This window comes from Pempheris klunzingeri, chromosome 7, assembly GCF_042242105.1.
Source record: "Pempheris klunzingeri isolate RE-2024b chromosome 7, fPemKlu1.hap1, whole genome shotgun sequence".
NCBI classification, from domain to species: domain Eukaryota; kingdom Metazoa; phylum Chordata; class Actinopteri; order Acropomatiformes; family Pempheridae; genus Pempheris; species Pempheris klunzingeri.
In genome coordinates this window covers 16089011-16102615 of record NC_092018.1, presented here as the reverse complement: position 1 = coordinate 16102615, position 13605 = coordinate 16089011, and the positions used below count along the sequence as shown (strand labels likewise).

General features: G+C 39.7%; 1 protein-coding gene across 1 annotated transcript; it reads right to left on the bottom strand.

Moving 5' to 3' along the window:
• Window positions 1–1518: 1518 nt before the first annotated feature.
• On the bottom strand, window positions 1519–10817 carry bco2l (beta-carotene 15, 15-dioxygenase 2, like). The gene is made up of 12 exons (XM_070832998.1): window positions 10731–10817; window positions 8561–8738; window positions 7684–7895; window positions 7182–7297; window positions 6908–7010; window positions 6641–6781; window positions 4914–5074; window positions 4364–4534; window positions 3149–3286; window positions 2245–2427; window positions 1969–2079; window positions 1519–1650 (listed from the first exon to the last, which is right to left on the bottom strand). Exons 1-12 carry the CDS (start codon window positions 10762–10764, stop codon window positions 1534–1536), a joined length of 1665 nt encoding a protein of 554 aa, XP_070689099.1. The 5' UTR covers window positions 10765–10817; the 3' UTR covers window positions 1519–1533.
• Between the last annotated feature and the right edge of the window lie 2788 nt (window positions 10818–13605).

Below are 13605 nucleotides of genomic sequence, written 5' to 3'. Positions count from 1 at the left end.
CTGGGGGCAAAGGTCGCTATATCTCTCTGCTGGTCACACACGTTTGAGAGAGTACTAATAAACCTGAGCGTACACACACACACACACACACACACACAGAGAGGCATGCACGCAAGCACACACACACAGAGGTTAAGCATGACTGATTAGATTAGGAATTATGGGCTAATTAATGTGTATCTTGGGAGACCTGTACAGCATGCTTATTAGGAGGCACAACCTAAGTTGAGCAGGGAACATGACAAAAAAAATAAGAGTTGCTAATTCCCAGTATTAATTTAATTTAAATAGTACAACACAGCTCTATTCCCTCCTGTTTTATTCAGTTCAGTGTAATAAAAGACATTCAAGATGAAACCTCTGCCTGTGTGTACTATACAGTCATAAATTATTGAAGGTTGGGACTTAACTGTTGCAAAAACTTCCCCACTCTTGACTAAAAGTCTATCTTGAAATATTTTTTTAAAAAAAAAGCAAAAATTATATGGGTCATAATATATTTGAAACCAGTCAGCTTTCACACAGCCATAGTGCCTGTATCAGGTGCAGAGCCCGGAGTCAGTTCAAATCCATCCGTTCAAATCAATGTGAGAGGGAAAATAGCCAATGAAATAAGCATCAGTGAAGTCAATTGTGGAGATGGTGGAGTGACAAGTGCAGCTGTAGGCTACTTCACATTCAGGGTTGGGCGTGTGTGTTTTCTTCTACACGTTTTCTATTCATGTCATAGTTCAATACAATGAAACAAACTGCTCTTGTTCGCACACAAGGTCCTACATGTTAGTGTTTATGTGTAAGTCAACTTTGTTTTGAGCGTATAAACAGCGCTATATCTGTGAGGTGACCTCTGCTAGACTCTCTGGAGGCTATCGACCAGTTAGATCCATTTGTTTTCCAGCCATTTCAGACGTTGTCCATTTCTATCACATTACTTTGACAGAAATTGAATTTCCTCTGATGCATTTTTATGTATCCTAAGTGCTGTACTGTTCTCACTGGGAGGATAGCATTTCAAGTGGCATGATGATGCAAAAACACTATGGGTTTAAACAGAAAAAACAGGGGAAATGGATTTTATTTTAATGTGTGTATTGACTTTCAATTTTTATTTCGCTTTTTTTTTTTTTAAATGTTTTTAACGTAAAGTATTAGCCCTTGCAGGAAAACGCGAATGATCCTCTGACCATTGTCTCAAGGCTGTTTTAAAATCTTACAAGAGCACATAAGAACACATAGAGGACCATCTTTATCAGTGTGCTGATGCCATGCTGGACTTTCTGTCTTGTTAGCATCCTAAAGATCTAAAGATGGCCATCATTCTGACTGTAATGGCTGCACACAGTGAGGACATGAAGCTGTTCCGATTAAGAGGGCACAAACAAATAGCATGAATCTGCAGGGTTTTTTTCCCAGCTCTTATTTCTTTTCTCATTTCTTACATAGATCAGGAATTTTCCAGGCAATGACATCGACAGAAACATTACATTCTGATGATAAAGTGGACGGGTGCTGGTAGAGCTAACAGTGGCCCATCTAGCCCATCTCGTTAAACACGCCATGGGTCCCGTATGGGATATTGACAGGGACCTCTGCTCTGCCCAGCTCAGTGAAGGTCTTGGCATCCAGAATGAGTAGGAAAGTACTGTTCTCCTGGAAACATAAACAAAGGAGATTTAATGTGTTATGCAAAGAAAAAGTTCACCCATCTCACAATAATTCTGAAAGTGAAAGTATCAAAGTGTTTGTCTTCATTCATAGTAAGTATATATATAAAGTCTGCATTGCAAGCTTTATGACAGACTGTGTTTGTGTAACTTTTTCTTTATTTGTCTCACAGTACAGTGTTAAAGCACACTGTTACAATCTAGTGTCACTATCAGTCAAAATAATGCTGCTACTGTTGAGGTTAACAGCATCTGCTGCTGCTCTTGTCGGTTGTTTTTGTGTATTTCGTAGTTGTTGACTTACTTCTCTGGGTGTGATAATGACTGACAAGACCACTCCATCATCTTCCTCAGTAGCTTTAGGCGAAGCAACAAAGACAGGCTCAGACGGGTACAGGCCAGGATAACGCCACACCTAGACAGGGAAGATTACACAAACATCCTCTTTACTTAGAGCTGTTTCATGTATTAAAACCATCTCCCAACCTCTTGCCCTCAACAGTAGAATTAACTTTGATGTGATGACACCTGACCCAGTTAACAATGAGGTGATGCTAAGTAGTCTTTGATTGATAGAAACCTTAAGCTCCTTGGTGTAGACATCCATCTTGAGCAGGGAGTCACTGAAGACGTGTCCAAAGCCACAGGAGTAGAAGTAGCGGTAAGGTCTGCCATTGCACTGGTTGTAGTTGATCTGAGGGAACTCGAGGCCACCGTACTGCAGCAGCTCATCATCGTGAAGTTCCTCGTGGGTCATGTAAACCTTTGGGGTCACAGGAGAAAGCAGGGGTTGTTTCTCAGATCAGTGCAACTTTTATGTTTCAGCCAAATAAAATGTGCCCAGTTAATGCACAGCAACAGACCTGATTTACTGTACACTGAGTACTAGAATCAATACTGCATTATTCTCTAAAACAGGTAAATGGATACCAGCACAAGACCCTGGGTATTCATTTCAAACTTAAGTTAAGAATAAAACAATTTCTTTTAATTTTACCTCAAAAATATATGTATCTTCACATGCAATTACAAACTTGTACTTTTGTGTTTGTCTTCACTGACTGTGGTAGGCAGCAGCACTTTTTCAGCTGTTACACATACATAACAGCACTCACACTGCGAACCAAGACTCTGTCACTCTCAGGTAGTCATGACAACTAAAGCATCCCCCTTTCTTTTAACAGCTTTATTCCGCCATAAGAAAATGTTTGTCGTGTATGTATGTGTGTGTGTCTGCAACTGGTGGACTCTCACTTTGACATATTTTTTGTTCAATGTAAGTCATGAAATTACTATCTCGGCTAAAGTATCTTCAGTGTACAGCCAGATAATTGCAGAGTGCGTGGGAGTGAACTGGCGTTATTCATCACGATTATAGGTCTCATTCAATACTTGATTCCAGTAAAACCAGACTGAGTGTAATGTACTGTTAAACATATTACTTTGTATATAAAATGAACGCTCTGCAGTCTGTTTAGTCTTACCTCTCCCGCTTTTGTCTTCTTTGCTGTGGCTTTATAGTTATGCACAGTGACAAGGTTTTGGTCCAAAGGAGTTTGTTCATCCACAGTCAGGGGTAGGACGTATCTCCTTGGGAGGTTTCTGCACAATGAGTTGTAAAACTGCCAAAGGAAATCAGACAGACATGAAAAGCTGTGAGTGTGGCTGCTTTGACTGAAAGGTGCAATGCAACCTCAGGAACAATCAGACCCAAAAAGATACAATAACTGACACAAAATCATGTTCTTTCATGGTAGTTTTTTTTCAATGTTTGAATTAAAGTAACACACTTCACTACAATTGATATTTTTTGAGATTTCAAAAGCTTATTTCATCATGAGTGAGAAAAAATAAGATAGAATTGAACTACCTCTGCCTAAAAGACTTCCAGTCCAACCTAGTCCAACTTATTTATGAAGCACATTTACAAACAACAGCGGTTGACCAATGAGCTGTACATTCAGAATAGCAAAAAGCATAGACACGCAGAGACGAGTTTAAAAGATAAAATAATAGATAATAAAAGAAGGATCCATATAGGACCATAAAAAGAGTTAAAAGCCAAGGAATAAAAACATGTTTTTGGTGGGATTTACAAGCAGGTAGTGAATGGGCCAGCCTTACACACAGAGGCAACTGGTTCTAGAGTTTGGGGGCTACAACTGCAAAGGCAGCATCTCCCCTACACTTCAGCCTTGACCTTGGGATGACCAGAAGCAACTGGTCAGCAAACCAGACCTTGATGGGATTGTGTGGTTGTTAAAGGTCAGAGAGATAAGTTGGAGCTAGTCCATTTAATGCTTTGTAGGCAAACGATCAAATCTTAAAATCAATCCTAAAACTACAGGGAGCCAGTGAGGGTTGGTGGAAATGTGCTCTCGCTTGTGTGTTACTGTTAAAAGACGAGTTAAAAGCATGTATAACCATTTCCAATTACCAAATGAAAAAAAAAAAGGACCTGACCTTAGGACTTGGTTAAAAACTGTACATGAGAGAAAGATATTTTTCATGTTTTATGGACTTTGTTTAAGATAAGTAAAAACTGGTGGGTGGATTGAATTGATGGAATGCAAACTGCCTGAACAATGGTGTGAACCGAAACACCATGCTCAAATAGTTCAGTAAAAGCCAGCACTTCAGTCTGAGGCTACCTGAAAAACATTTTTTGTTTGATTCTGAGTCAAACTGTATGCATTTACCTTGTCCATTTCCTCCCCTGAACTTCTGGAGAGGTTCTCCAGTGTGAAGTCTCCAATGACCTCACCATCGTCTCCACAGCACATGTCCATAACCAGGAACCCATTGTCTTCAAAAGCATTGATCTGGTGCAGTGCGAACATTGGTGCTGCATGGTACTTCACTTCACTCTCCTGTTGGATGAGCCACAGTGTTAAAAAAGCTTTTGGAGAAACAAGAGGGAGTTTCTGTGTTGGTTTTTACCATTTGGTGCTTTCGCTGGCAGTGCATTTAATGTGTTGTGCCTTCACATTATGAAAGTTTGATATTGTATGCTTAATGGGTATGCTGTGTAATGAGATGAGAAAATTGAGAGTAACAGTGTATGAGAAAAGGCTACACCATCAGAGTGTGACTTTATCAAAATAAATAAGGAAAAAAGTTCATCATGCGTGAACAGATTAGCTTGCAGTTTTCCTTTTTTGTTCTGACTACTCGCTAAATGGGTGGGTGTTTCCTGCTTCACACTATTTTATATGATGTAAGTCTGCTGCTGTGCAATAAACTTTGCACCTTTCCAGTGTGCCTGTTGACCAAGTGGAAGATGGTATCGGTCTTAGGATCCCAAGTCATGACTTTGTGAAAGCTCTTTCCCTGGATTCTGTACAGCATGAACTTCAGCAGGTCCAGCTTGATTGGCTGCTCAATGAACACAATGTAGTTCTCCGACATGACTGGAGAGGGGTCACACACAGGGGGAAATGTATGCATTAAACAAACATATATTTTCATCATATTTCATCACATTTAAATCTGGTTACAGATACAGTGTAACTCATCAGTGAAATGCTGAGTCTGTATACCAGTTTTCTGCAATGCCCCACTGATACACCTCATAAATAGTTTCATAACCATACATAAAATGGGCCATAGCTAGTTATTGCAGGGCCATGTGACCTGTCAACATGATGACAGTGCTGACTTAGGTGTGGAGCAAATTTGGCATATCTTTATGTAAGCTGAAAATGAGTTTCTTAGTGGCCACATGTTTAATTGTTGTTTAATTGGACCAGCAATGGAGCATTTGCAAAAATTATGTCATGTGACTCTTTTTCTGAAGTCATCTGTCTACATCCGCTGCAACTTTGGACACTCAGTTTGCAAAGTAAATAACCTATTTGCTTCAGTGCCAACCTTTCCTGACACATGAGACAATGAAAATATGTGCCAGCAGATAAACACATGAAATGGGGGCTACAAACAACCCCCTATCTACTGTAACTCTGCTGACAGAAGTAATTATGTGGTGCCTTGCATAACCGTACAATGTTCCATTGCTTGTGAGATTTCTTGGTGCCAGACAGTCTGGCAAGAGCAAGGGTGGTCTCCTGGAAGGCCGAGATACAATCAGGGAACTTGTGCAGTACCAAAACCAAATGGAGCGTCAGCTGAAATGCGTCATTATCAATGGCTTCTTCATCGACTGCTATGGCTATCAGCTGACTAGTAGCATCCAATCATGTTCATACAAGTGAACTATGCGCCCATTATCACCTGACCTTTCCCACTTTTACCCTGCAGATATGCAAATGCCAATGCTGTCGCTGCTGCCTAAACCACCCACACCACGACATTATGTGCTAAGCTTTTGATGCTGTTGACATTACTAAGACCTAATATTCATGTATTTGTTTATTAGGGGGATTAGTTCTTCTGGGAGTCTTTAAGAGCTCCCTCAAAGATCAGAGTTTATTCTACCAAATCTAACTGTGTAACCATTGTCTATAAATGATTAGTTCTTGACATATAGTATGGACATATATTAGTAAAAACTATTTTTCATACAAACAACAAAATATTAAACACTATCACACAAATAATGTGTATCTTGGTAACAGTGCTCTCAGAGTTAGGCCATGGAAGAAACTGCAATGAAAAGGTGATTGTGTGTATTCTTTTATAGATTTAATACTTTTACACAGAGCGTAAGAGAAAATGTGTAATTTTTTCTGTGAGTCAGAGGCAGAGTTAGAGACAGAGAGAGATAGTGGAAGCTGAGTAGGAAGACAAAGGAACTGTGATTGACAAAAAGAAGCAGGACGAGAGCAGAATTCAAATTAGTAATTAATAAGAGCATGAAAAAACTGTGACGCTCACTCTCAGTGAAGTAGACTCACCCTGTCAGCACAAGAAAAGGACAAAATCTCTCATAGAATTCATTAATTCCTCTTCAGCATACATCCAGCATGCCAACAACTTAAAGAAGCTGCTTGTTATAGCGTGGTGTGTGTGTGTCTCACCAAAGCTGTGATAATAGGAAGGCTTCCTGGGCTCAGCTGCACGAATGGAGCAGATCACTTTAGCTCCGTTCAGGTCTGCAGAGTCCTCCGTTGCTGCCTTCTCATCAGGGGGGGGCACACGGATGATGTTGTAGAAGAAACCTGAGACAAGTGATGTTGGATGGTGCTTGTTAGTTAAGATGGATACATGGAGATATTCACACAACACATGTGGTTAAGTAGGCAGATAGGTGGAAAGCAAGGAAGCAAGGAGTGAATGAAGGTTACCGCTTTTGCCGTAGGAGTTGCCCATGTTGTACGTGGCCCCCTCACGGTCATAGTGTGGATGAGCTGTGGCCGAGTTGACAGCAATGTATTGACTCCAGTCCACCTTGAATGGAAAGCATCATCATCTTTGTTGTCCTGCTCCCCCTCCTCCTCTTCCTCCTCCTTATCATCATCAACAACAACAGTTGTCCATCTTCATCCTTCTGACTGTTTATCAGCATCAGCGTTCAAAAGTGACTTTTACGTGACTTTTACATTTATTACACTGACTCACCTTCTCCTTCGTCTCCAGGCTCTGTGGATCTATTCGTCTCATGTAGTTGGTTTCTGTGCTGACATAATAGTCTCCCTTGTACTTGACAAAGTTTACACTGGCGTTATCTGTGGCCTCTGTTCACACATATAGATATCAGGAACATATTAAATATAGCACTTTAGCATTCTTACATATATCATTGGAAACTAGATTTTTTTTCCATCAATTTGTTTCACATACACACACAAACAGGCACACATGCAAACCAATAATGACTTCCCTTTACTTAAATGAAAACCCACCATAATGTAACAGCAGCTGTCATCAGCATACATTTTTTTCTGACTGTTTATTTGACTTCTACTTTACCTCTAGTGATCTAGCACAGCTGCCTTGTTACCTTTATGCACAAATGAATTGAAGAGTTTAATAATGCATTTGGCACTGCTGGTGCTATGGTGTGCTGCACTGAAGTGGATTACATATGGGAATATGCAATATGTAACGAAGACACACATACTGGGAATCTGAAAGCGTGAAAAGAAGCGTGCGAAGATGTTCTTGCAGGGATCCGGCATGGCTAATGTCCCAAACTCTGACACCACAATGCGGTTCTTCTCTGAGTTGCAGACATATGAGTCACTTCGCAGGAATCGGCTACTATAGGTGACATTGCCCTCACAGATGTGGAACCGGTGCATCATGGCCATGCCATCAAACCAGTGGGTGTAGCTGACCAGAGTAAGACAAAGTAGAGAGAGGGGTTGTAAGACAACGGATACAGTGAGGAATACTCATTCTCAACCTTTTGTTAAATATCAGCAGAGAAAACTTTAATTTCTTGATCCACAGGAGGACAAAAAGAAATGAGAGAATTTGTCATGAGTGAAGGAAAAATAACCCCTTTTTGTGGCTCACTATGTGACAGTTTTAACTGCACAGTTTGAATTCATCTGTTGCCTCCTCAGATAATTCACTGAATATCTTCGAACTAAATTCTGAATAATCCTGTTACATTTATAGATAAAAAGATACAAGTCTGAAAACTACTCTGTACTGTTGGCATTTAGTCTGCTGACTCACACATGGTTTCTTCTGTTGCTCTGCAGTTCCCTGTTGCATTTATGTACTGTAAATGTAATCTTTCATACAACCATTACTGCTGTCATTTAAAAGACCGAGCTGGTCTTTTATATTTTGTTATATGTGTCTTACTGTTTTTGTTGCATACAGTTGATTCACTTGTCAATCAATTTGGGAGTGATAGCAGGTTTCAGTCTTGTTTTTGAATACTAGAAACTGATACGTGTTTATGGTGTTTTTGTCGTGCCAATAAAGATTGTTTAATTTGGCAAATTTACATACTGTATAAGTTTGGTCATGTTTTTTTATTATACCTGTCTTTCCCAAATTCAAACTTCCCAGGGCCATTTCTCAGGAAGCTCCCATTGATCCAAGTTGGAACAGTTCCCTTAATGGTGGTGGGGATGGGATCAGGGGTTTCCTCCACTGAACGCACCAGAGGCGCCATGCTTTCCAACCCATTGGCCTGCGGACATCGCTGCCTGCTGGATACTGACAGTGGTGGGGAGAAGAGTAGAAGGGGGGGGGGGGGGGGGGGGGTTGTGAGGAGGATCATGTATTGGCTGATTTTTTTCATTATAATACACTGTAAAATCTATATGGTGATAAAGCAAAGAGGGAATATTTAGATACAATCATGATAGCACACAGTACTTGAGCACCTCTTGACCTCACAATCCCACACCTCTCCTATCTCTCCCTCCCTTTTCATTCTCTCATACACACACACACACACGCATGCACACACACACATACACACACTGCTATATCACTGCAGACAGGTGCGATGCTGTGAACCATTTATAGCTTTAGAACTTTGAGCAAGTGTGAATGAAGAAGTGATATAAGATCCTACATTTAGCATGAAACAGATGACTAAATAATTCACCATTGCAGGCTGGCATTGTCACTGTTGCCTACTAATATCAGCACAATCATTAACAGGAAAGGCTTGGCGCTTTTCTCTTTATAGATCGGTTGAATATAGTTTCATTTTAAGACAACTACTTTCACACCCTCTGCATATGCGTTTCTGGTTCTTCATTCCTCTGCAGCTATATTTTCAGCTTTCAACACTCAAATCAAGCAATATAATTATAAAGATAATTAAAAATGGATAAGTGATAAAAAAAAAAAAACATATCACTTCCGTAGCAGAGACATTATGTGCTGATACAGCTCCTGCTTGTGTGAACTCCATGGGGTCATGCACTGTGAATGGCACCTGCACTATCTACTGTCTCATCTGTTATCCAATAACCAGTTCTCGTTCATCACCTCATATCTACGCACATAATGGAGACTGTAAAATATATATGAGACTTTTGTGATTAGCACAAGGAAATCATCGCGGTTCAATACAGAGCCCCATGCTGAGCTCAGGTTGCAACTGTGTTGACTATGTGAATTGTTATTGCAACCAATCAGCGCAGCCAGAATTTTGTTCATTCCCATGACACTAGTACAACAGACAATAAAAATGTGAATGTGTAATAGAGTGGCAACCACTGTAGGCCTTAACAATCTCTTACAATATTGACTTTGTGAGTTTTGATTGTGATTACTGCAGCATTGCAAATGATGCCTGAATGTGTGCTATCATTTTTAGGGGAGTATTTCATGTAGTTTCCTACTGCCGTATTCAAAATCGAGTCCCTTGAAAACAAAACAGCAGCACTGACGAGCCCAGAACTGTTGTGGATAATAGCTTCAGGTATTGCCTTTTTTATCTTTCATTTTTGGATAATCACAATTGCAACAGTTTATTTGTAACAGCTATTGCTTTAACGAATTGTTTTCCTCATGGCACCAGCAGTATGTCGGCGTAGAAGTAAATGACCTTGTTAGAATTATCTATCATACTGCTACACATCTTTTTTTATTTCTGTTCTTTTCATTTTTACAGTGCCGGGACCTGTCAGTCAGTTTTCTTCTTTTAGTTAACAGCTCAGAATTACTAAAAAGCTGTTAATAAGACATTGTGCAGATTCTTTCACCGGCTCTTATTCAACAGGAGACCTTGGAGTCGGAACAATAGAAAATGCCACCACAGTCCTATGGTAACAGCAGCTCTGATATTGCAACAAAATATCATTGTGACTAAACTACATTATCTAAATGCACGTTGCACTGTGTACATGCTTGTTAATGTGTGTAACTCTATGCTGTGTTTACATTAGATTGACATTCTCCCTGTTTCAAACACAGATACACGAAGATATTGCAGTGCTATGAATCTCTATTCAGTTAGTCATGCCCTTTCCCCACAATTAATGACATAGCAGCATAATAAGCAAAAAGTACATGGCAAATCGTTTACAAATCATTTGTCACAAACATTTCATTTCAGGTTAATTTTCTTAAGTAAACGATGAATTAAACCCACTCTATTGAAATAAAAATATTAAATCCATAGCTCAGTTTCAATTCCAGTTCAATTCTTCAGTTGTCTTGGCTACACATCTGAAAGTGGTGTCTACTCACTGCTGTGTGTCTGCGGCTCTGAGGTCTTGGACATGGCTGGTCTTCCTGCGCATTTGATCAGACAAACACAAAGAATTTATACAAGCCCTGAGGAAAACCTTTGAACCTTTGATCCCTTGCAAAGTTAAGGAAGTAATCCCAGGCGCTAAGCAGCAGCACAGTACAGTGTTGACTCTATCATTAAAACAGTAAAAAAGTGACAAGAAAGGCAGCGTGCCTTGCTTCATAATGAAGGGCACTGTTTGCATAGTGTGACAGAACACATTAGTATAGATTTCATAAGGATTGCAGACAAAAAAGCTACATTCTGTATATTTTTCCTATGTCTATTATGGTAGAAAATTAATTAATAGAATAATTTGATAAACTGCACACAAAGGCCCAGCATCAGAGCCATACACTTAAGATAATTATACTATCTTATGTTAGTATCATCATTATCATTATTAATAGTAGTAGTAATGGCGGTAGTCTTTATTGCTATTGTGACATAATGTATACAATCCCTTGTGTAAATGAACTTTGCATTATACGTAGCACGTAGTCCACGTGGTTGGTGCACATTTACTGCATTTATCTAATCTCACTATACATCGTCTGTCTTCATGCAGTTTAATGTTGCATGTGTTAAACTGCGATCATGGTTCCTACACATTTTTACTGAGTCAAATTGCAGAAATTACTATAAATATTGCAAAACAAGTGTCAGCAGGATTTTGCCAAAACTGTTGCAATCTTATTCAGCCCTGTGCAGTCTGGGAATTCATCATTTAGGCTGAGTGACCTGCTGGTAAAATATATACACAGAGGATTTTTTTTTTCAAAGACCACTCAGTTTTAATTGACCAATATTCTGACTGTTTTCAAATTCCATGACATTTCAGGCTTCCTAAGACACCAAGTAACCCTGCATAAAGGAAAAACAGGCTTCGCAGATCAGAAATAGTTGAGGTGGCTCCAAGACCAAACCATTATCATTGACTCTGCAGATTTGCATGTCTAACCATAAGACATATGTTAATGTGGAAGAACAAGACCAAGAGAGGACAATTACATTTTTGTGAGCAAATAATGCCACCTATTCGACAAGACAGTATATTGTAGATCTAGACCAAAACAGGATGTACGTCTGTAATATCTTGCAAACTGTTTTATGAATGTTAAGTTTGGTAAAGGGATTATCATTTAAGACGGAGTAAAACTGCAGCAAAACATAGAATTAAAGGCAAAAACTGACTGAATGGAATTTTTATGTAATTCATTGCTAATTTATTTATCACTGAAAATGGCAGAACAAATATTATCCTGCGAAAACAGAAACATGAAGTGAGCATATGAGGTACAAACGTGAAATCAAAGCAGGAGGCAGCTCTACACACTACAGCAATGTATCTGGTGAGAAAGGCTGCACCCAGTCCCACTATTCCCCTGCTTCTCTCTCCCACTCAACATGAAAGACATGGAAACCTGGCAAGTCAGTACAAGATCTGTAGGAAGACCAGTTTGGTCATGATGTAGGAGATATAATTAAATCAGTAGTTCCCAACCTGGGAGTTTCTCAGGAATAATATGCCAAAAATACTGGGAAGCACTGAATTAAAATTACAGTAAACAAAGACATCAAAATGAAAATAAACACATGCGTCGACAATTGAAAAGCAAAAGGCAGGGAAAGCCTTCTGTTAACATCAGTAGGAAGGATAATGATAAAAGCAAATCAGCAGCAGACAGCCGATGTTTGGATTTACTTCAGCCCTCCAGCTCAAAACACGCTGCCTATGGCAAATAAGGCAGCCACTGGAAAATACAGCTGTATATTTTCTTAAAGGAAAAGAACTCTAACAATGTGGACATTTGTGGGCTCAGAATGGGCTAAACATTAGACTATTGCTACAAAGCATAAGGTCCAGCACACTGTGCATAGGCATACTATACTATGCACTAACACTATGTGTTGTACAAAACGGTATGCAAGCTAAATTAGTTACAAACCACACAGCTGACTGCAGCCAATAGCACTGACCTTCCACAATAATATTTATACATCATTGCAGAATCTATCTACTTTGCCCTACATGGGGAATGGCTATGGCGAGCTCAGTGTTTACTGCTCCAGAGTGATATAAACCAACCATAAACCTCACACAGAGTGTCATTCAGGGTTCAGCTGCTCTTCTGATAGGGAAAAAAGGCTGAAGTGTACCTGTTACAAACCCCCGGGGTGGTGTGGGCGGGGGGGTGCAATTGATGAGGTGTTCTGCTTTGCTCAGCCACAAAACTAGTAGGGCTCATCCCAAGACATGACAGACTGCATCGCATTGCTTTTAAACATATTTTTGTGGTAGGGAGCAGATTTTGGAGATCAGAGGTTTTGAAGTCAGTATGAGGGGTTGGTCATATATCAAGGCTGGTTAATATGTTTTGCTGCAAAAACTGCATCAACCGAGATCATTTACTTCATCTATTTTCCTTTTTTCCTGTTTAATGTAGTTATATCAATTCAGCACGCACCTCAGTTCATTATCTAGTGTCATCTGGCCACTATCAAATTAATGAATACAAGAGGTTTAATCAGAAAATGGAAAAGGGAGGCATCTATTCTGGACACTGGCCTGTAATAAGTTTAACAATATACAGATTTGAAGAGTAATTTTAATTAGCTTTCAATTAATTGCTCATCGTAGCCGTAGAGCAGCTCACGCGTGCATGACAGGGACACACACACACACACACACACACATAGGGTGAGTATGTCTAAGCTTGTTTTGTTGCTGTGGTTGCCTTTCAAGTGTTCAAGTGCTAAGTATGTGTCAAGTATTTTCTCCTGTCTCCAAAGTATAGACAGGAAGCTCTGACCAAACTTTATAACTTTAAA